Source organism: Saccopteryx leptura, chromosome X, assembly GCF_036850995.1.
Source record: "Saccopteryx leptura isolate mSacLep1 chromosome X, mSacLep1_pri_phased_curated, whole genome shotgun sequence".
NCBI lineage: Eukaryota > Metazoa > Chordata > Mammalia > Chiroptera > Emballonuridae > Saccopteryx > Saccopteryx leptura.
Genome location: NC_089516.1, coordinates 125,072,560 through 125,097,470, shown reverse-complemented (window position 1 = coordinate 125,097,470; position 24,911 = coordinate 125,072,560). Strand labels below are relative to the sequence as shown.

At 38.9% G+C, this 24,911-nt stretch overlaps 1 protein-coding gene across 5 annotated transcripts in view; it reads right to left on the bottom strand.

The window, feature by feature from the left end:
• The window catches only part of SLC25A14 (solute carrier family 25 member 14), a 57,600-nt gene extending 34,225 nt beyond the window's left edge, over window positions 1–23,375 (bottom strand). The window contains exons 1-9 of one of the 5 annotated variants that reach the window (XM_066357141.1): window positions 23,246–23,375; window positions 23,005–23,150; window positions 17,158–17,251; window positions 15,409–15,556; window positions 12,795–12,889; window positions 11,406–11,491; window positions 8,536–8,631; window positions 3,065–3,189; window positions 2,210–2,345 (exon numbers count right to left, since the gene is read on the bottom strand). In XM_066357141.1, coding sequence (XP_066213238.1) covers window positions 2,210–2,345; window positions 3,065–3,189; window positions 8,536–8,631; window positions 11,406–11,491; window positions 12,795–12,889; window positions 15,409–15,556; window positions 17,158–17,251; window positions 23,005–23,136 — 912 coding nt within the window. In that variant the 5' untranslated portion in view covers window positions 23,137–23,150; window positions 23,246–23,375. Of the gene's footprint in view, window positions 1–2,209; window positions 2,346–3,064; window positions 3,190–8,535; window positions 8,632–11,405; window positions 11,492–12,794; window positions 12,890–15,408; window positions 15,557–17,157; window positions 17,252–22,627; window positions 22,875–23,004 lie in introns of all 5 variants that reach the window. The other 4 variants (XM_066357140.1, XM_066357143.1, XM_066357145.1 and 1 more) reach the window with 4 other exon arrangements.
• Between the last annotated feature and the right edge of the window lie 1,536 nt (window positions 23,376–24,911).

The following is a 24,911-nucleotide window of genomic DNA, read 5'->3' as shown; positions in this document are numbered from 1 at the left end:
AAAAAAAACTAATGATTGATGCTTCTCATCTCTCTCTGTTCCTGTCTGTCAGAGAGTTTCTCTGACTCTCTCTCTGTCTCTGTAAAAAAAGAAAAAAAAAGAACAACAAAAACAAATGGTGTTGGGAAAATTGGACAAGTACATGCAAAAAGATGAAACTAGACCACCAACTTACACCATTCACAAAGATAAACTCAAAATGGATAAAAGATTTAAATGTAAGTCAAAAAACTATAAACATCTTGGAAGAAAACATAGGCAGTAAACTCTCTGACATCTCTCGTAGCAATATTTTTGCTGATTTATCTCCATGGGCAAGTGAAATAAAGGACAGGATGAACAAATGGGACTACATCAAACTAAAAAGCTTTTGCACAGCAAAAGACACCATTAACAAAACAAAAAGACAACCCACACAATGGAAGAATATATTTGCCAATACGTCTGTTAAGGCGTTAATAACCAAAATTTATAAAGAACTTTTAAGACTCAACAGCAGAAAGGTAAACAATCCAATTAAAAAATGGGCAAAAGAACTGAACAGACACTTCTCCAAAGAGGACATACAGATGGCCAAGAGGCATATGAGAAAATGTTCAACATCACTAATCATTAGAGAAATGCAAATTAAAACCACAATGAGATACCACCTCACACCTGTCAGAATGGTGCTCATTAACAAATCAGTGTGAGAGGATGTGGAGAAAAGGGAACCCTACTGCACTGCTAGTGGGAATGCAGACTGGTGCAGCCACTGTGGAGAACTGTATGGAGATTCCTCAAAAAATTAAAAATGGAACTGCCTTTTCCCCAGCTATCCCACTTTTAGGAATATATCCTAAGAATACCAAATCACTGATTCAAAAGAAGAAATGCACCCTCATGTTTATTGCAGCATTGTTTACAATAGCCAAGACCTGGAAATGGCCCAAGTGTCCGTCAGTTAATGAGTGGATTAAAAAGCTGTGGTACATATACACAATGGAATACTACGCAGCTGTGAAAAAATGGAAATCTTACCTTTTGTGATGGCCATCGATGGACCTGGAGACTATTATGCTAAGTGAAATAAGCCAAGCAAATAAAGACAAATATCATATGACCTCACTTATATGTGGAATCTAATGAACACAGTGAACTGAGAAACAGAATAGAGGGAGAGGCAGAGTCACAGGGAGCAGAGGGACAGCAGTCAGAGGGAAAGGGGATGAGGGGATGGGATCAGAGAAGGTGAAGGAATTAGTGAAATTATAACATAACACAGAGATACAGATAGCAGGACAGCAGGTCCCAGAGGGCAGGGGGGCAAAGGAGGTATAGATTTTGGACACTCAAACTGAGTGTCCAAAATTGTAATGTCTCTCACAAAATCTGTTCCTATTCCCATGATGCCTCTGTCACTGAATGTCACCACATGGTCACCTCTAAAATAATATGTAAGATCTCATTATGCTAGTTCCTGATACATAGTAAAGCACTCAACATATATGAGTTATTATTCACGATGCCACCATCTATAGGGAGCCTTTCCCAAACTTCCAAATGGACTGAAATTTCCTCCCATAGATTCCTGAGTGTATCATTTACCAAGCTGTGTTGATTATCTGTTTGTATACCTGCAGTACGCTATAATTTCTCTGTGCCTACTAAAATGTGCCTGATATATTAATAGTTGTTCAACTAAACTGATGTACAGAGAAACCATATGGCAATACCGTATTTTAACCTCAAACCTGTTTTTTGTAGAAGCACTATCACCAGTAATTATGTAATATTTAATTCATTTATGATACTTGGCTTTTCTACAAGCATAAAAAAGCAAAAACTTTCAAAGCAAAAGTGTCAGCAACAGCACAATGCTGAATTAAAGAGTATCCCACATTTTCTATCACATGGTCACTGTCTTGTTCAAAGTAGACAAATGAGGGATATGAAAGTTCTTTATCTCAATTCTATACGGTGCCACTGATAAAAATCTCCTGCGGTCACAGCATTTAAATCAGAATAATAATATTAAGGCCCACTGTACGTTAGCAGATTGCCAAGGACACGGCTGTTCTACGTGGAAATTACTCTGGGAGCTATAAAAATATACATAATGATTCTTCCATCTTCATAATTATATGTAACAACTAAGAATAAGTCTTGAAAGAAGGTCTGAGATATCAAAAACAATTACAAATGGAATCCAAGCCCACAGTGTGCGTACCTTTAAGATGCCATCCAAAGTACCCTTGTAGAGGTCCACGTGGCCCACGATTGCCCTCTGGTTCATCATGCGAGTTCGAACCACATCAACTGGATTAGAAGCCAGAGCCCCAGCCAAGCCACACGTAAAGCTAGAACTAAAAATGAAAGAAGATAGACTGCCCCACTTCCGTCTCCGCCCACCAAACAGAACTTAGGCCAAACTTAAATAAATATACAATGAGTCAGACTCATCAGATAAAAACTGGCATTTGCCCTTTCATTATTCAAAGAGAAAGAAAATATTTTCTAAAGAGACATCATTTAAAAGTCCCCTTCACTTTTCAATGTGAAACTTAGACAACTTTTTTATTCTTAAAGGGGAACGATTTATAAGTCTAGCAAGATCCCTAAGCAGAAATTGTCACACATCATGTATTATTATGTAAAATTTTTGAAACACAGGATCATATGCCAAATGCATTGGAGTAGTAAAATATGAAAGTTTCAAGATGAAGAAAATGTTGGATGAGACTAGTCACAGTTTTCAGCCTAAAACTATGGCTTCAGTTGATAGGCCCTATAAAATTTTACTGTTTTATGATTCTCATTGAGAAAAGTTTGCTTTCTGATCCAAAATAAACTAAAGTAAATAACAGATGAGCTTATTAGATATCGAGGCTGTGTACGAACAAATGCAAGCCCTAAAGATATCTGAGAGGCTGCTATATCAGATACTTCCCCCAAGTACCAAAGGGCTCACCACATCAGGGATGTAGAATAAAACTATCAATTCTACATGAGGATTTCAATGAAAGATGCTTTTGCATGTTCAAAATACTGGAAATACGGCACGAACACAATCTATCATACTTACACAAAGTGAGTTAAAATTGTGTCTCCCATCACCCCTGACAATATTAAGTGTTTCTTCGTAATATCATAGACAGGTAGCTCTACTCCCACAACAATAGCAGCTCTCTGAGCAGTTGGAACAACACCCTACAAAACATAAGTGATGTTAGAAATCAAGAAAATATACAGGGAGTGTGACATATATCTAAAAGTGAACAAAATCAGTTGTAAGTTAAAAAGTGACAGAAAATTCCAAGTCTGAAGTCCAAAGGTCACTCTGTCAAATCACTGCCTAATACTGGAACAACTCTGTGAATTACTAAAATCCATTATACTGTACACTTTAAAATGGTGAATTTAATAGTATGTGTATGGTCTCAAAGATGTTATAAAAAAATAAACTATGACACAAGAGTCAGTGGGGAGAGAAGGGCTTCAAAGTTTATTTCAAAGAATTTTAGGGTACTCAGAGAGAATATACTAGGGCAACAGCTATGATGCTGCTAGGGAGAAGGCTCAGGCAAAAGGGGTACTTTCTTACAAGTCTTCCTGGGGTAACTCTACCAGCATTTTACTCACTAGCATAATACTCCTATCACAGCTCACATTTTAATGCAGGATTGCTAGAGCATTAAAAAGTCATTTCTTAAAGAATATTGATAAAAGAAGACACCTATGATATAGCCTTAAAGAAGGCAAGACAGCCTGACCACGTGGTACGGTGGCTAGTGCATCAGACTGGGACACTCACAACCCAGGTTTCAAACACTGAGGTCACCAGCTTGAGCATGGGCTCCCCAGCTTGACTGTGGGGTCGTTGGCTTGAACGTGATATCACAGACATGACCCCATGGTCGCTGGCTTGAGCCCAAAGGTCGCTGGCCTGAAGCCCAAGGTTGCTGGTTTGAGCAAGGGGTCACTCACTCTGCTGTAGCCCCCAGTCAAGGCTCATATGAGAAAGCAATCAATGAACAACTAAGGTGCTGCAACGAAGAACTGATGCTTCTCATCTCTCTCCCTTCCTAGTTATCTGTCCCTATCTGTCCCTCTCTCTGTCATACGCACACAATAAAAAAGAAGGCAAGACAAAAAATTACATATTATTATTCTAACTTAGGGAAAAGGTACATACATATGCAAAATTTTCGTCAAGGATTAGAGGGAGATACACCAGAATATTTTTCTTCATCTGGGATTAGGATAACAGACCAGTTAATTTTTATCTGTATGTCATTTAATATTTTTTTTAAAATCACAATAAATGTTTTAGTTTTACAAATAAATTGTGTTTAAATGTTGTTTAAAATCATAACATGCTGTAGAGACAACTGCTTTCTGTGAGACCTGTTATATTAAAGTATTCAATCTATCTAAAATCTCGAACTCAAATATACAGTAGAGGCAGTGCAGCTGTGCTGTCACCAGATGTTTTATTCTGCTGATCAGGCTGGCTGGCCCAATAGTGCCTTCCTCTCTGACCCTTCCATCTGTTCAACTCTTAGACGATGACCTTTACAGAAGACTACTTTGGTGAACAGAACGGCCCAAACTGGATCCCACAGGCTGAATTCAGATTGCAGACATATTTTGTTTGACCAAACAGTGATTCCAGAAGGCTGAATAAGCTGTCAACATATAAAAAACCAGAACACTTCACATAGAAATGCAGATTCCAGGTTCTCTTGACAGCCCAGAATATTTGGCCATACTGAACTTGTATCACACATGGCAACAATGAGCAGGACAGGTGCTCTCCAGTTGCCAAAGTCCCCACCACTCTCTTATCTCTCCAAGTCTGACCTTAGTGCCAATTACACTTCATCATTGTTCTCATGCTGTTATTTCTCCCAATGGAGTTAGAAAGAAAGCAAAATATTTCCAATTCCCATTTAACAATCAAAGCAGAAAAATAAAACATAAACAAAGAGGACTATATGTTTGAAGAAAAATTCAAACATACTTCCTTGTTGAAATGAAAAAATAATTCTGTATTTTAATATACAAATAACACTTCTGTGTCAAAAGAATACATAACACAATATACTTCACTTTTTTACCTTACATGCCTGGATGATGTAAGTAGCGTAGATCATAAAAGTAGCTATGTTCAGTTTCTCAAAAAATTAAACATGGAATTACTATACAATCCAGCAATCCCACTTTTGGGTATATACATAAAAGAACTGGCCTGACCAGGTGGTGGAGCAGTGGATAATGCATAGGACTGGGATGCAGAGGACCCAGGTTCGAAACCCCGAGGTCGCCAGCTTGAGCACGGGCTCATCTGGTTTGAGCAAGGCTCACCAGCTTGAGCACAAAGTTGCTGGCTTGAGCAAGGGGTCACTCAGTCTGCTGTAGCCCCACGGTCATGGCACATATGAGAAAGCAATCAATGAACAACTAAGGTACTGCAACAAAAAATTGATGCTTCTCATCTCTCTCCCTTTCTGTCTGTCTGTCCCTATCTGTCCCTCTCTCTGTCTCTCTCTCTGTCTCTGCCAAAAAAAATAATAATTGAAATCAGAGTTTTCACACACCCATGTTCATAGGAGCATTAGTCACAAGAGCCAAGATATAGAAACAACTTAAATGTCTGTTAACAGATGAACCGATAAATAAAATGTGGTATATACATACAACAGAATATTATTCAACCTTAAAAAGTAAAGAAATTCTGATATATGTGACAACATGAATGAACCTGAAGGGAATCATGCTAAGTAAAATAATCCAGTCACAAAATGACAAAAGTATGATTCCACTCATATGAGACACCCAGTACAGTCAAATTCATAGACAGAAAGTATAAGGCCGGGGGGAATGGGGAGTTGCTGAATAGGCACAGAGTGCCAGTTTTGTAGATGAAAAGAATTCTGGAGGCTGGTTATACAACATTGTAAATGTGCTTAACACAACTGAACTTGAAATGGTTAAGATGTTAAATTTTATGTCACGTGTATTTTACCACAACTAAAATTTTTAACTAAAAATAAAGTCGCCGTGGTTCCCTGACAAAATCTCCAATTCTATTTATTGCTGTCTTTCCTTTAGCCTTAGCTTGTGAAAAAAATCTAGCGCCATTTTCTGGCCTTAGAGTAAACTAATCAAGAAACTGCACCCTGCTATTATTTATTAAAAAAAAACTTAAGGATGATTAATGGATGCCAAGATCATTAGATGAAAAGTTACTGATAACACAATACATGTATGATGCTAAAATATAACCCTACAATGAAATACTATGGGGCCATGAAAAAGAAGGAAATCTTACCTTTTGCAACAACATGGATGGACCTGGAGACTATTATGTTAAGTGAAATAAGCCAGGCAGAGCAAGAAAAAATATCATATGACCTCACTCATTTGAGGAATGCAATGAACAATGTGAACTGAGGAATGGAATTGAGACAGAGGAGAGATCAAAGGGACAGAGAGAAAGGGGATGATAGGATGAAATAAACCTGAAGGGAAGGGGGGAGGGTGCTATTGGAAGGGGGGTAAGGGGGATGTTGAGGGGAATACGGGGGAGGGGGGATGCATTCAGGGCAACACAAGACTCTATGTAAACACAATTAAAATCAATAAAAATAAATAAATAAATAAATAAATAAATGAATGAATGAATAAAATATACCCCTACAGATGACCTGCTAATTGCAAAGGGGGAAACAACTTATCTTTTATGATGGTGATATCTAGTAAACATCATCTAACCAACTAATCACACTCGGCATCACTAACTGTGGGATAACCTAATAATTAGCTGCCTGTTGGTGTGATGCAATATGAAATACACAGTGTAATCTATGAAATGCTCTTACCAAAAGCGTTTAATATGAATCTAATCAATCCAATGGGCCTAATTTCCCGTTTACAGGAAAATACAAGGCAAATATAAGGACACATTCTAGAAGAAAGCTGGTCTGGTCTCAGCAATAAAGGAAATTTGAAGTAAGCTCGATGTGAGGTGTTGGGGACCTCCTGTGAATTTCCGTAGGTGTGAGAAAGGGTACCGGAGTTATGTAGGAGAATGTCCTTATTCTCAGGAGGTACATAAGGAGGCATTTCTAGGAATACCATGATGTCTCCTACTTCCTTTCAAATAGTTTTTTTTTAAGATTTTTATAAAAGATTTTATTTACTGATTTTAGAGAAAGGAGGTGGCACAGAGGAGTGGGAAGCATCAACTCGTAGTAGTTGCTTCTCATATGTGCCTTGACTGGGCAAGCCTGCGGTTTCGAACCGGCGACCTCAGCCATTCCAGGTCTAGACTTGATCCACTGCATCACCACAGGTCAGGCTCCTTTCAAATAGTTTAGCAAAAACAAACAAAGAATGTGTGTGTGTATTCACACATAAATAAAGCAAATATGGCCAAACTTTAATAGTCATTTAATTCAGGTATGTAGGTGTCCATTATTCTATTCTTTCAACTTTTATATATATTTTATATTTTTATAAGAATATTGGTGAGCCTGACCAGTGGTGGTGCAGTGGATAGAGCATCGACCTGGGACACTAAGGTCCCAGGTTCGAAACCCCGAGGTTGCTGGCTTGAGCTTGGGCTCATCTGGCTTGAGCAGAGTCTCACCAACTTGAGTGTGGGGTCATCAGCTTGAGTGCAGGGTTTTCAGCTTGAGCATGGAATCATAGACATGATCCCATGGTCACTGGCTTGAAGCCCAAGGTCACTGGCTTGAGCAAGGAGTCACTGGTTCAGCTGAAAGCTCCTGGTCAAGGCACATATGAGAAGCAATCAATGAACAACTAAAGTGCTACAACTATGAGTTGATGCTTCTCATCTCTCTCTCTGTCTCAAAAAAAATAGTGAAAATTATAAAGGAAGAAAAAAGCAAAGCTCTCTTTTTTTAGAGTCCATTAATAGATTTCCCATTGTACTCTCTCTGCATATTCTATTACTGGTCTTAACTAACATTATAATTTTAAGTTATTAAAATTGAATAAAGCATTATAGGAACAACAACAAAGTGTAGCTTGAAAACTGAAAGATAATATTATAAAATGTTAACAGTGATTATCTCTAGCTAGAGGGACTTAATGAATTTTTTCTCATGTACATATTTCTCAGTATTTTATAATGCATCTTTAATCTTTAAAAAGGTTTTAAAAACTTATTTTAGGCAACAACTTTATGCACTACAGAGACTACCATAAACAGATATTGCTGTGTATATACAAAATTGGCAAAAATGTATACTGAAGAACTAAATTCACTGAAAATTTAAACACACTAAAATGGCTATCTCAAATAATGTAACATCGACACCCCCCAAACTTTAAGCAGAAATAAAGATGACTAATAGGTTCTGGTCATTTTAGAGGTGATGAGGACCTTCTTACCTTACTTTTGGGGGTTACTAAGAATCTTACACAGTATAAGATGACAACTCACAATTTTATGACTTGATAGAGAAAACATTCTTTGCAAATTCTAGGGATTGAGCATAGCACAGTATTAGGAAGAGTACTCACCCTCCACAGACCTTTGGTACCTTCTTGTTGGTATATGTCGATGAAGCTGCCAATCATGCTGCCCTGGAACAAGCTTCCCTGAGCCTGCATTCGAATCTAAAATAAGATGAGGTGAACATTTTGTTCTGACAGAGAGAACCAAAATCAGTTGTTTCACTTATTTAAAATTAAGAAGACAACATTTGGAAATTAAAGAAAAACCAGCCTGGCATTATTATGAAGTTAATGACAAACTATATATAGTAGAATATCATTTGTGCCAAAGTATGTCTTATAAAGATGTTTTTTATCAGCCTCACATTCTTCTTACCTAAGCCCATCATTTCGGGAGTTGAAAAAAACTTGGGCAAAGAAAGAACAAGTACTCAGTGGAGGTAGAAAACAATTCATCCAAAACATGATTAGTTTAGTGAAAAATTAAAACAGCCTACCTGTCCAAAAACCACAAAGGATTGGCTGCATAAATTTATGATGCATCCTTGTAATGGAATACTAAGCAACCATAAAATTTCGTTTGTAGAATAATATTTGATATTGAAGAATGTGAAAAATTTGGTACAACCTCCCACCGACATACAGAATCACAGCAAGCAGTCAATCACTAAACGCTGGTGGCCCAAGTATAGCCCTGATTTTCATGAAGCAAAATTCTAGACTGTAATAAACGTCACATAATAGCAACATGCTTTTACACAGAAAGCCAACTGCTACTACTAAGAGTTGAAATAAAAGCCTAAGCCAAATTAAATAATAGAAATTATTATCACAAAGACAAACTTTAAGGTGGTTCCTGAGCACAGCCAGTACTAAGTGTCACTGAGCAGCAAGTGTGACACTTCTCTCAGACACAAAAAGGAGGAGAGCAACACACACACACACACACACACACACACACACACACACACCTCAGTGATCCAAATAGATATCTTAATGAAATAGTTCTAAAAATCAAAATTAATGCATAAAAATACGAGATGAACCAAATAACCAAATATCAAAACTGTAACTGAAGACAGGATTTAGCACAGTAGATTAGAATGAGGCAAGTAAGCTGAATTATACAAAATACTGATACTTTTTGTTCATCATTAATTTTTGGCATTCATCTTATTTTTTTTCAAATCTTGCATAGAAATTTTATTTCTCTTAATTACTGGGTTTTTAAAAAGATTTTATTTGTTGATTTTATACAGGGGGAGAGCAAAAAGTATACAGGGGGAGAGCTCCTAGTTGTTTTAAGTTGCTCATCACTCATGTGTTGCTTGCCGCGCCCTGACCAGGCAAGCTCAGGGTTTCAAACCAGCAACCTCAGCATCCTAGGGCAACATTCTATCCACTGTGCTGCCAGAAGGTCAGGCGTTTTACCGACTTTTTGATACTTCCTCACATTTTGCACCAAAGCCCAATACCTCACTTCCCTCATCCTAGTCCTGACCCTGTTCCTGAGCAGTTTTGAAGGATAAATTTATGGAAAGGGAAGAAAGGAAAGGCATTGGGACAGAAAGAGAAATACAGGTACAAAAGTGAGGAAGCAATATATATATAGTAAATCAGAAAAAGAGTCGTCCAAGGGTAAGTAAAAGGATGGAACAGCCCAACTGTGATTATAAATCATATATTGGTATTGTCACAGTCCAAGATTGTGGTTTGGGATCCTCTCACACATTTTATCATATATTTAGTGCTTTTAATTAATCATAATATAATTAATCATGTTTAAATAAGTTCATAGGAAACATTTGCCATTTAATGAGGTAAAAGACGATGAAGATTGATATTAAAATAAATGTTTCATTCTGTGTTTTGATAAAATCTGAAAGAAATCCAATTATATTTTAAAAACTCAGCACCACTAACCTATATTCTGTTTTTGTTTTTGTTTTTTTTTTTAGTGAGAGATAGAGAGGATAGATAGGGACAGACAGGTGAAAGGGAGAGAGATGAGAAACATCAATTCTTCATTGTGGAATCTTAGTTGTTCATTGATTCCTTTCTCATATGTGTCTTGACCAGGGGCTCCCAAAGAGTAAGTGACACCTTGCTCAAGCCGGCAACCCTGTGCTCAAGCTGGTGAGCCCATGCTCAAACCAGATGAGCCTGCCCTCAAGCCAGTGACCTCTGGGCTTTGAACCTGGGTCCTCAGCATCCCATTCTGATGCTCTATCCACTGCACCACCACCTGGTCAGGCCTGGTTCTGAACTCAGAAGATCCCAACGCAAGGTAAAATATACATGCTATTTTAAAGCCAAATCTCATTCTTATTAGAAATATGGGCATGACAGTACAAGACAGAACATTATAAACTTAAGGTACCTTGATTAATTACTATTACAAGAGCCTCTGAAAACTCTGCACTTCGGTCTCCCCCCTATTTGGCATCCCAGCTACATCACAGGTCACTGCACCATGCTGAGCTCTGGGGGGGGGGGCTTTCTTTCGTAAAGTGGGGAAAAAACTATGAAATATAAAAGTTCACTCTCGGATCACTTTTGGATAAGAGTACAAATGAAAGTAGGAGATCTTAAAATTGATTTCCTTAAAAAGAGATTTGCATATTCGAGTTGAAGACTAATAGTATAATGCATATCTTATCAACTGACTACTACTTATTGAGTATCTGCTACCTACCAAGTACCATGATTGGTAATTTACATATATTATCTATAATCCTTAACAACCTATTGTGATTAAGTACTGAATTATCTTCATTTTACAAATGAGGAAACTGATATTCAAAGCAATTAAGTGATCTGCCCAAAATTTTACACCTGTCAAGTGACAGAGTGAGAAATCGAAACCCAAATCTGACTCACAACTCACGCTCTTTTCACATCACACTGCACACACCCAGTGCCACCAGACCTCTTACCTTCAGCACATCGGTGGGGTTGGCTATAGTGGAAGATATCACTCCTGACACTACCCCACAGATCATGTTAATCAGAAGAGTTTCATCTGTAAAAAGAAGAAAAAAACAAAAAGAAAGGAAGAAACGAAGGGAGGGAGGGAGGAAGAAAGAGTCTGCTTGTATTAGGTACCAGTGTCTGAGAACAGCGTACTGAGCCATCAGAGGAAGGGAAGGCTAGTCAGAGAACTGACTGTAAAAGTAAACCACAAAACTTATGAAAATAAATACTTCTAGATCCCAAATCAGTACTGAAACATATAAAAATTATAATACATAAAACATTATTTTAAAAAAACTATTTCTAAATGACACTGGAATATCTCCCATTCTTACATGTAAGTGATAGTACCATACACAAATTCAAATGTGGTTATTTTACCCATCAATCATTTTATACATCTAAAGAGAATTATTTTTTAAGACTTTTTCTGGAGAATCATCAACTCTTAAAGGCTCAGGAGTGAATGTTAAAAGATAAAATCTTTGTCTAATAGAAAAAAATTATCTGAATATTAATTTTGACTGTCCTTAATATCTACTAGCCTCTATTTACAGAAGGTCTCTGTAGTCAAATGTGAAAAACTAATCATTTGCAACTAAATCCTTCAGCTACTGAAAACGAACCAAAACAACCAACCCCCAGAGCATACTGTTCAAAAGTTAAAATTCAGTCTTCACCATGCCTCTTCACAACGAGAAGCCCACAAAGAGAAACTAGGTGAACCGTAGTGAAGAATCAGTGTAAGGAAATTACTTTAGGAAGAGAACCCTTCAAAGAAGCTCCAGAAATAGTTGATGTAGTAAAATGATTCAAAAGACACTGTTAACCAGAAAGTTCTCCAGCTATCCCCAAGCATGCACCAGCCCCAGGTCTGTGATAAAACTACCCTTCCGCACAGCATCAGCCTGCAATGTTGCAGCAGCAAATAAAAGACATGACAGTACTAAAGGGGCCCTAGGTACATCAGAATCTAGAATATAATAGCCTAAAATTAGTCCACCTAACAAAAGCTTGTCAACATCTGCAGCTAGAGAAGTCCTTGTTGTTAAGTCGTCTTGTTGATGAGGACAATGCTCTTTCTGGACAAGCTTATTTTATGTTCCCTCTGTGATGACCAGAAGCCCCCCCCCTTTTTTTTTGGATAGGAAAGGGACAAAGTTGAAGAGTAGATCCCCCTAACACATTATCACCTCTGCAAGAATTAATCCCCAGTCAGTACAAGCTCACTTTGTCCGTGCAATGACTGTCACCCATTCTCACACATGCCATAGAGAACACTTCTCACTAAGCACGCTCTCAAAAATCCCTCTGAGTATTACCCCAAAAGAGAATGAGGAGTCTATACTGACCTTCTAAACGTTCTACAAATAATCTCTTCAGGCTTTGGTAAATACCGATTTTAATGGTGCCATATGATGCCTGTCTTAGTAAAGCAGGAGCAATTCTGCCAAAAAAAAAAAAAAAAAAAAAAAAAAGAATAAAGTCAATTATACATATGTGCTCTTGCACATTATATATATCTAGATAGCCTACTCATTTCCATTACCTAACTCAATCCAACCAACAACAGCAAAATACACATTTTTTTTCAAGTCCCAGGGAACATTCACCAAGAGAGCATATTTGGGTCATAAAATAAACCTCAGCAAATTTTTCACAATTGAAATCATATAGAGTATGTTCTCTGACCATAATGAAATTAAACTAGAAATCAAGAAGGAAAATCCTTAAACATATAGAAATTAACACACTTTTAAAAATCCATGTATCATAGAAATCCCAAAGGAAAATTTTAAAATACATAGAACTGAATGGAAATGAAAAATTTAACCTATTAAAATGTGTGGAGTGCAGTGCCAAGAGAGAAATTTAAAAGACAAAATGCTTCGAAAAGAGGGAGTGTCTGGTTCCTACCTAAAGAAACCAGAAAAATAGAAAAATATACCCAAGCAAAAAGAAGGAAGAAAAAAAATAAAGAGCTCAAATTAATAAAATTGAAACAGGAAAATAGAGAAAAAAATCAATGAAACAGAAAGTCAGCTCATTTTGGAAATCACTGAACTTGATTAACCTCTAGCAAAAGAGAAAATGTAAGTCACCACTATCAGGAATGAGAAAGGGAATATATCACTACAAATTCTGCAGCCATTAGAAGGATAACAGAAAAATATTATGGGTTTTCAACCTTTTTACACGTGGGACCAGTGAAAATAGTAGAATTATTTTGGGGACCACTAAGGCAGAAATGACCCTGAGCATAAGAGAATTCAACTAAGTTCACTGAGTCTATAATCTTCATACACCAGAGTGGTTGACTCTTTCACAGACCGGCAGAAATTTCTGGTGGACTGGTCTACAGACTGATGGTTGAAAAACACTGCAAGTACTTAATGCTCTTAAATTCAACAACTTAGAAGAAACGAACTGCTTCCTTAAAACACACAAACTACCAAAACTCAATTGAGAAGAAATAGAAAATATGAATAGTCTCATAACCATTAAACATTTTAATTCATAATTTAAAAGTTTCCAAAAAGAAAATCTTCAGATCCAAATAATTTCACTGGGGAATTCTACAAAATTTGTAAAGAAAGAACTACCACCAACCTCACACAATCGCTTCCAGAAAATAGAAGAGGAAATGCTTCCCAACTCATTTTATGAGGTTAGTATGACCCTGATCCCAAAACCAGATCAAAACAGTACAAGAAAAAAAAAGTAGAGGCCAATCTCTCTCATGAACTTACCTGGAAAAATCCTTAACAAAATATTAGGAAATTGAATCCAGCAATGTAGAAAAAGTACACACCCATTAATGACCCACCTCACAGATTTATTTTGTAAAAATCAACCTTACTTCCTAGCAGTTGCAGATACATCTTCTATCCTTTTAAAACAAGGTATCACAGCCAAAATTTCATTCTATTTAAGTTTTGCTTATAAACTGTAGACATTCTCACTCAAACATCCTTTGGGATTCTTCCAAATTCCAGAACTATAGTTTAATAGTTATAAAGAGAAAGACAGCAGAAGCTCAGCCAGTTAGGATAAAAGAATGATGACTATGCATATTTCTGACTTTATTGCTTGCTACCAGAGAAAAATAATCCTGTGATTAGCCATGATGATGAAAGAACACAGATGTATTACTTGATTTTTCCCCAAGAAAATTGTCTTTGAAATTCAGCCTAACATAGATTAATAATAAAATTGGTGTCCATTGTCTGAGCTATAAACTGGTATCCTAGAAGCAGGAGTGGCCTAGGAAACTAACAAATATATAACAAAATAGCCAATAAACCACAAATTTATGGCTAAACAGAAGAGGACCAAAAAGATGTGTCTCCATCCTTCTTCCATGCTGCATTTTCTGGTTAAACTGCAAGAATAGTGTTTAAGGAGGAAAAATGTTAAAAGAAGTCAGCATTTGGCAACTCAGGAAGAATATCACAGAAAAATCAATATACAGTTAACTGGTGCTGCTGCTCACAGTGTCTATCCATGATTCTTGTAAAAACAGGAAAAAGCCAGTGCCGCAATGGAACATCTATTTTACCGTCACTAACACCTGCCCACAAACCCAAAACTCAAGGCTTTAAGCAAGTGAAATACCGGCAGTCCCCAGGTTATGAACAAGATAGGTTCTGTAGGTTTGAAAATGTTTAAGCATTTATATGCACAGAAAGGTAAAAATAAATAGTACGTTAAGAAAAACATCTAAGTTGCATTTAATAGGTAAATGGACCTGTCCCAACGTACATATAAATTCAACTGAAAAACAAACCTACAGAACCTCTCTCATTCCTAACCCAGGGAGCGCCTGTATAAACTGGCACATCAATATTCAATTACAAGTTGAAACAGTAAATATGAATGGCATAAACTATGAGACAGCTGAAACACAGGAGTGGTTTCCTTAAAAAGGATTTCTACTCACGATATGAAGAAAGAATGAAGTATTACCCTGAATACAGAGCCAGTACACCTTCTTCTCTATAGATTCGGAACAGAGCATGGAACATCCCTCGGTATTTTATCTCTTTGAAGCGGGCATCAATGCTCTGGCCTTGCACTTGCAGTCGTGTTTTGGTTAGATCCACAGGAAAAGTTCCTATGAAGGAACACACTCATTTATAAGTTTTTTCAATGAGTCCCAGTTAAATGTTGACTGAAGTATGCCAATGACAATTTTTAAAACATTAAACAACGTCCTTTTTATAACATATGGAAGAACACTAGAATACCAGTCAGAAGACAAGATTTTATGTGTTAAAGCCAAATTGCTGTATCCTAGCTGGACAGCAGGATTGGACCCACAGTATTATTGAAACTGTGATATCATAAAGTACTTTAAGATGGTCTTTATATACTGTAAATGTTTTTTTTAGGTGAGAGGAGAGGTGATAGTGAGGCAGAATCCCACACACACCCTAACTGGGAGCCACCCAACAACCCCATTTAGGGCCGATGCTCCATTACTAAGCTATTTTTAGTGCCTGAGGTTGATGCACTCAAAACAACCTACCTATCCTCAGCACCCAGGGCCACACTCAAACCAATCAAGCCACTGGCTGCAGGAGGAGAATAGGGAAAGAAGGGGGAGAGAAGCAGATGGTTGCTTCTCCTGTGTGTCCTGACCGGGAATAGAACCTGGGAAGTCCATACACTGGGCTGATGTTCTATCCACTGAGCAACTGGCCCAGGCCTTAAATGTTGTTTTAATTTCATCTGTAACATACACCCGGCATTTATCTCAGTCTCTTCTTTCTGCCCAGCTCAAGTCTCCCCACTTCTCTCTCTTAAAATCTCCCTGGATTTTCACAAAGAAGAAAGGAAAACATGAGATTGCTGATCCAGACACTCTCATATACTATGACAAGGCTGTGCATTTTCTTCCTTTATCTGTTTACAAGAAATGGACAGTTTCCTAGTATTATGAATGGTAATGGCAGTCTTATTTAGTCTACTCATCCTAGTTCCTTAGGTTAATTCAGGACTAATACCAGCACAGTGTTTGGGGGGAATTTTTCTTCAACAAAATTTCTTTCTCTTATTAACACACAGAAGTGGTCACTACATTAACAAAATATGTTTCAAGGAATATTTCCAGATCTGAAACTAACAAGGTGGTTATATATCTCTGGTCACCGATGACTTTCATATCATAACACCAGAGCATATGCCAAGAAAGTCAACAACAATTACTGGATTGGAGTGACCTACTTAGTTAGGAAGAGAACTTTGGAAGATGAAAAAACACAATCTTAAAATTGTTACAATTAAAATCAAATAGAGAAGACTCTGTTTTGATCTTATTAATTAATTTTCTTCTAAAATGGGATAGAGGTTTGAAAACAATTTTGGATACTTATACTAAGAAAGTTACAAAACAACTTATCATAAAGGAAAGACCATTAGTACAGGAAAAAGCGGAAAACCCCATCCTATCTAACTACCTCTGTATTTTTACGCATATTATTTAAACCTAGCAAATTAACAAATCATTAAATTACTAAAAAAGTTTCCTAAGTTTGACTTTTCTTAACTTCTTCTATACCATTAGTAGTACTTTCTCAGAAAAGGTTACTTGATAGCTTTGAGAGAATAGTTTTTAAAACAAATAGGGCCTTTCTTTTTACTTTTTCTCTAGCATCCATCACAAGCTGCCATCTGTACCATACGAAGCGGATTTGGCAGTGTTCCCATTCTTACCAAACTCAGCAACAATAGAGGCGAGGCCGCCATATACAAAGGGTTTCCAATTCAGACCAGACATCTCATGGCTTACAGTGGCACTTTTCTGGTGCTAAAAATAAACACAAAGCAGAACAAGGCACAAGAGTGAGAAGCATTTGTTAGTGTCTGGTCACATAACTTGAATCAATAAAATTGGCAAATAAAACACACATAGAAGAAAAACCCTACCAAGTGGAATGACAGAAAATGGGGGATCCTGCTTTATGCTATAGATGATCATGAATGGGTTCTTTAATGCCATGCTGTAGGGGCAGGTGTGCAACTCACTCAAGTATCAATCACTTTAGTTCTTTGTTAGCCCCATCCCCACCCAACAAAGACATTTCAGGCCATCCAACACACCCAAGTTGGACATCAACTAGACAATGAGTGGTGAAGGAACCTGGAGCTCAAATAACAGGCTGAGGCATCTCCTAAAAGCAGTTCAAGGTACTCAGTCACACTGACTCAGGTGCAGAACACAGGCTGATACCACTGCCCTCTCATTTTGACACTAAACTTCAGGGTTTCAGTTCATCTAGATAGTTCTAGCAATCCACAACTTCCCCCCACTAGGCCAGAGTTAAGCACCTTTTCACCTTCCTTGTTCCCAAGGGAGTGACATCAACATGCTATCCCTCTTCTTGTGCCATTTAACATCCACACATCCAGAGAATCTCCTTTTCCCTGGCCTTTTAAAGCACATGTATACAAATATCGTCTTTCTTTGAAGTTCAGGGTTTTTGTTTTGTTTTTTGATGTTTTTTTTATGACAAAGAGCGACAGAGAGAGGGACCGACAGACAGGAAGGGAGACAGATGAGAAGCATCAATTCTCTGTTGCAGCACCTTAGTTGTTCATTGATTGCTTTGACCAGGGGCTCCAGCAGACCAAGAGACCCCTTGCTCAAGCCAGCGACCTTGGACTCAAACTGGTGAGCCTTGCTCAAACCAGATGAGCCCATGCTCAAGCCAGCAACCTCAGGGTTTCAAAATGGGTCCTGTGCGTCCCAGTCCAATGCTCTATCCACTGCGCCACTGCCTGGTCAGGCTGAAGTTAAGGTTCTTTAACAATGCATTCTACTCTTCATCTCCATTTTCTCCTTTCTCATCTCGCCCCCAACAGAGCTGACATCTTCAATATTTTCATCTTTTATCCCTGCCACTCTCAGCTCTCTCTCTTGATTCCCCCCCCCATATTTCTGCCGTCTAGATCAGTGGTTTTGAAATGTTAATGTACACCTGAATCATCTAAAAATGGATTAAAAGACAAATTGTTGGGCCTTTTCTCCCAGGGTTTCTGATTGGTGGTCTGAGTCTGGGCTGAGAATTTACAAGTTTCTAAATAATGCAGATGGAATCTCAGATACCTTTTAAATATTCCTTTTTTTCAGAGCTTCACAGAATGTATATTATTAAATTTCAAAAGCAACATCCAGGACTCTGTGGTGAGGAATGAACACTCTGAAGTCAGACTTCCTAGGTTTGGAACTTGGCACTATCACTTAATAGTTCTGTGATCTTGGGCAAATTACTTAACTGCTCTATGCCTGGATTTTCTGGATTATAAAACGGGCATAATAATAAATACTAAATTATAGGATTATTGTGAAAATTAAATAAAATGTAAAACACCTAGAAAAGTACTTGGCAGCTAGTTCAACAACTAGTAGCTATTATCATTATTACGCTTTGAAGAGTTAAATACTCCAATATATATTTTCACAGATATTACTTGCCGTCCACTTCCGCCACTGCTCAATTTGGGGTTAGCACCACTGAGTCACAGTCTCTTTTTAGGGGAGCCAAGGTTTTGTTTTGTTACAAGATAAGGAATTCTCTGTAACTAAGCAGAGAAGAACAGTTTTCCATAAAGGATAGTAAACTGTAGACTGTAGTCAGAGGTCACAAAAATAATTATGGAAATTTCCTTTCAAAACAGTATGATCAGCCAGTTTATCTGAAATACAGTCTCAAGTAGATAACTCTTTGGGAGGAAAGTTGTTGAAAAGAATTCTAAAAAGCAAAGTAGGAATTAGGTACTGCACACAGCTGCGGCTTAAAATGAGTCTTGAGTACTAAACGTTATCTTATCAACATTTTCAGCTATACTCACACTTTAATAGTACAACTGATAGCAAAACGTGACACAGTGAGAGGGCAGGCACAGAAGAGCAAGGGCCATGACAGATACCCTCTCTGAGATTGGAGGCGGAATGCCCTCTCCATTGACCAATTTATAGATACCCTAAAACAGTCAGAGATTTCAAATGACTGCTACGGTTCTCCCCAAAGCTTTCTCTTTACCTCTTTAAATCTTTTCATTACAAGAGAAAGCCTCTATCAGCATTTGACTACCTTCTATCCAGCCTTTTAATAAGGAAGGTAAGATTAGGGTTCAGGGAACAATAAGGAATCAGTTAGAGGCAGGGGCAGAGCCATAGCAGGGAAAAGAAAGACCAGTCACTGAATCCTAGGTCAGTTGTCCAGGGGTGCCTTAACGAAGCTTTTACAATTCTGAGGTGAAATGAACAAAATAAGAATATCTAATGCCTTTTTTTCAGCCAAATATATTTAATTCAAAGGATTATTAGAAAATCATAGTCTTCCAACCACTGGAACATTCTTTAAAACCACCTTTCTTGTATGAAATGATAACAGTTGGTAGTTGATTTTGCTTAGTGTCTTAAGAAAGTAAGACTGGCAACCCTAATTGGTGCCTCCCCTCATACATTTTTATTTATTTATTTATTGGTCCATGAAATCCAAAAGTCTGGGAACCACTGGCTAGGTTAACATTGCTACCACTGCTACCTTCCCATTCCCATTTGATAGTAAAATCCTTTTCCCTCCAAGGTTAGAAAAGTATCTCACTATGAATAGTCCTGTATTATCTTTAATTAGGTCTTATTTTAAACATTCCTTCCTCCTCCTGAGCCAAAAGTCTGCCTTCCTATAGTTTTCACCCGTTTTTTAGAGGTAATATTGAACAAATTTACTTTTTCCCTGGGAAATTTCTTTGAATATTTAAAGATAGATATCATGTTCTCCTACACCTTATCTCTCTCAAGCTACATAACTACACAAATTTTCATCAGTATTATACTTCAACTATTACAGCTGAAAATTGCACTCACTTTTATGGGGGCCACATCACACTACTGAATCATTAAAATGCCAGCTAAAACCTCCAAATCTTTTACTTAAAGCTATTCACAAGCATGCATGCTATGTTACACCTATTCTGCAGTTCTGTAATATTTTCTGAAACTTCACTTATCTCTTCTATATTTTAACCTCAGGCAGACAAATCCGCAGGCGTCCCAAACTACGGCCCACGGGCCGCAATGCGGCCCCCTGAGGCCATTTATCCAGCCCCCACTGCACTTCTGGAAGGGGCACCTCTTCCATTGGTGGTCAGTGAGAGGACCACTGTATTTGGCAACCCTCCAATGGTCTGAGGGACAGTGAACTGGCCCCCTGTGTAAAAAGTTTGGAGACCCCTGGATTAGGGTGAGGTTTATCTTCTCGTTGCCTATGTTATTCTCTCTCTTAACTAGTTACGATCCCTAAAGGCTGAAACCATGTCTCACAGCACTTTTGTATAACTCCTACAATAGCTTGCACAGGGTTAGGTACATGTCCATTAAGGACATGGTTGGTTCTAGTGATGGCCTTTGTCTGTGTATGCAGCCTATATGTATAAGATTATAGGAGAAATCATGAAAGTTGATGGACCTAACCAATACTACACACTCAGTACATTACACTTTGCTCATTCCCAGAGATTCTTTGCCTATTAATTCTCTTCTCTTGCTTTTGTTGCAGACAATTACTTGTGTAAAATACTCCAAGCACCTAACAATGACTTTGATTGTGGTGGCTATCCCCAGATATGCATAAAAGGAGAGAAGTCATATCTTAGTTAAAACAGAAATAAAATACCTTAAATATTTTTATTATATAAAGAAACCAATGAAAAATGTCTTCAAAATGCAGGCATGCATTCTGAAGTCTGACTGAGAAAATTTTGATAGCCTAAGGAGTGAGAGAAATATCCTAAAGTGCAAGTTACATAACCCTGCAATACTCCAAAGATCTGATCAGAAAAAATCTGGGTGCCTTTCTTGCTTTCTCCTTTAAGAAAGAGTAGGCACTAGTATTCGGTGGGACACTTGGATCTATGTAAACACAATAAATAAAAATAAAAATAAAAAAGAGTAGGCACTAGAGATTTTCAGATTCGGGAAGTAATAATGGAGAGCCAAGCAAATCTTTATTGAGAGGATATTAAATGCCCAAACTTGCAATGTGCTATGATCTAAATGTCATGTTAAAATAAAAGAAAATCAAATAAAAACTGAATAAATGTTCTAACAGCATGACAATATTTCACATTCAACCTATATTTTCTGTAATCAAGGACACTGAGGTGGGGATAAAAGTTCTATAAAATACGGGGCCTGCCTTTCAAGAACTAATAATCCGATAGAAATCAGAGTAGTTCATTAAAGAAAAAATACCATAAGTGCTAAACTATATAATACAAACAATAAGAGAAAGATAAGTGTGACAAAGGAGACAATCAGCAAGGGTCTGAATGATTGGAAAGGCAAGGCTTATGGATGTGAGAATCTAAAACGGGCCTCGACACAAGGCCGGTACAAATCTGGATATGTGTGGGTAAGGGGGCAGGCGGGGGGGGGGGGGGCAGGGTGAACAGTGGCCCAAATGTGGGGAAAAGCAGAGCATCTGGAGGCAGGCGTCAGTACGGGACTAAAAATTCCCTTATCTCATTGAAGCAATATAGTATAAGGAACATATCGTGTGTGTGTGTGTGTGTGTGTGTGTGCAATATAGTATAAGGAACATATCATGTGTGTATGTGTGTGTGTGTGTGTGTGTGTGTGTGTGTGTGTGTGTGTGTGGTGTGTGGGGTGTGGTGGGGTGGGTTGGGGTGTAAGGGATACTGTAAGATTTTGAGCCGGGAAGTGATTTGAGGAAATCCACATTTTATTTAGGCTACCAGAGCTGCAGGAAGCAGTGATTACAAACGGGAGGCAGGAAAACTAGCTTAAGATGGTGTACAGTAAAGCAGACAAGCTGTTTGTTAGCAGTGAGGTTTGAGGCAAACACCTAAAATGGAGACACAAAGGAACTTGATGATGTAGGGAACGAAGGAGAGGGAGGAGTTTATGGTGACTCGAAGCATCCCTAGCCTGAAAAACAACAAGGAGACGCTGACGGAGAACTACACACGTCCCTGCTGTTACCTGCCTGAGAAACGAATTCGTGTTGATAAAGGCTGTCATCACAATTAGTTATCTGAACTGCATTTTAATAGATGCCTTCAATGCCTTGACCTCAAGGAGGGGAGGGGGTAGAAACTGAAGGGAGCGTATTTCAACAGCACCTCTCACACTAACACAATGGAGGTGTTTGCTTACTCCGCTTACAATCACGGCCGCCGTTGCAAACTTCACCCTTAGAAAAATTAGGATTATTCCGGGAAAGATACCCATTCACCCTCTGGGTAGCAGGATCTTGCCAGTTCCTCAGCTGTCAGAGCGAGTTCTTGGAGAGAAGGGAGGCGCCTGAAGGAGGCGGCCTCCCAGGGGGGTCGAGGAAGCAGGGTTCAATCGAAGAAGTAAAACCAACGATGCCAGAAGAGTGAAATAGAAGGAAAGGACTCGGCTGAGGGGAGAGAGAGACCAAAGGACCGTTAAGCCCCTCCCAGTCCGGGAACCAGGCCAGCCCGGTCCCGCGCGGCCTGGCGCGGCCCAGCCCCGCTCCCCAGCCTGGAAATCCAGGAGCTCCCCCTCACCTGCTCGGGCTCATCAGAAGACTGGGAAGCTGGGGCTCCCACAGTCGGAAACGCCACCGCAACGCCAACCCGGAAGCACTGGAACCAACGGAAGTAACCAAGCTGTCGCCCTGGCAACCGTGGCTCAGGCATTCCAACTGCCCCTCCTACAAACCTTAAGAAGGCGCGAAATAAGACGCGAAACAGGAGTCCTAACGGGGTAGGGGGGCAGGATGCAGGCCTAAAAGCTCCATGGGGCAACCTGACTTTCGGGCGGTGTCCCCGGAGAGGAAGCCAGGGCAGGAAAATTCGGCAGCTTCCGCAGTTAACACGGCTCTGAGTGAGAGCAGAACTCTCGTTCAGAGCCACAGCCGCGCCCACCTCGCGCCAACTAGGCCCTGGCAGGGGAGGGCGGGGAAGAGATGTGAAAGGACGGGGCGCCTGCGCAGAAAAAGAAATAGGAGGGAACGTGAGGGGGCGGGGCAGAGGGCTTAAAACAAAAGTGGCGAAAGCAGAGAAAAGGGATGAGCGGTGTTTCGTAGCTCAGAAACAAAGATCAAGGAACAGAGGCGGATTAAGGTTGATTGAAGCCCCGGCGCAGAAGAAAATCTTGGGCTCCTCATAAAAAAGAGAGGGAAAATAAAAATACATGTTAACCATATTTTTAAATAAATAAAAAATATCATGTACTATTCAGGTTAAAATTGCACATATGAAGCCAAACTTGGTGTTATTAGAAAAAAAGTGTAAAGTTGGGGTTTTGCGGGGCCCTTCAGAAGTCCCAGGCAAGGGCGCGCCTGGTGGCCCGCCGTTAGATCCGCCTCTGTCAAGGAAACAAACCTCAGTACGGCCCAGGCGTTAGGGACCTAAGAATTTGACTCAGGCCTTGTACTAAAAGCACGCGGTTGAGAGAGAGCAAGTTGGAAACAGAAGAGGGGACCAAAAAAAGTTTAAAAATCTAAACAGTAGAAATACAAATGGGGGAGTGTGAATTCACAACTCACAATCAGCCAGAAAACGATGAGAGAGCCTGGTGACAGGCTTCTGGCGCCAGCCCCTATGGGGTGGAGCAGAAGAAAAGCACCCTGAATGATAATGATTCGGTTTACCCCATAGGCTTAACTGAATGTTAAACCTATCTCACAAAGATTCTGTAATCACGTGGGATTATGCAATAATAGGGTTTATGTGTTCAGTACAGCGGTTTAGTCAGAGCAAGGCACCTGGCCCTCAATGGTTATTTGTTGAATGAATACGTGTTCAGAATACCTTTGTTCCCCCATTAAATTTTTTCTTAACACACATGGTAGTTGACATTAGGGAACACTTGCTGAGGATGATACCAAGAGATTCATGTGGGGACTGCTACACTATGAGACAGGAACTATTTTTTGTAGTAATATAATGTTATAGTAATTAAATATATAGAAATGTAGAAAACAAAAATATGGAAGATATATAAAAGTAATTAAAATAATTATTAAAATTAAATAAAGTTATGCCATTTGGATAGCAATTAATATAGTGAGTGTAAATGTGATATAGACTCTGACTTTCGAGCAGGGCCCAGTTAGTGTCTGTGTGTGAAGTTATACCTAGATAAGAAGTGGCTTGGTATTATTTACATTAACTTTGTAAGTTAATGTAAATGAGAACATCTTAAAAAGTGGTTTGATGTAAACATTTCAGTAGGTTGACATAGAGGGGATTCCATGTGAGGCACTCCCAAAAAGGTGGTTTGAGGTGATAATCCTGTAGCTTGACACCTGTTAGAAGGCGTTGGCCAGAAAAGGTACTAAAGCTGAGGGGCCCCCTGCTGCAGTAGTCGCCCAGACTTTTTTGATGTGGACTGTCTCCATGCGGCTCTGAGCTCTGACTAAAGACAGCGGAGAGGAGCACAACGACGGGGCCCCCTTAAGCTGTACCCA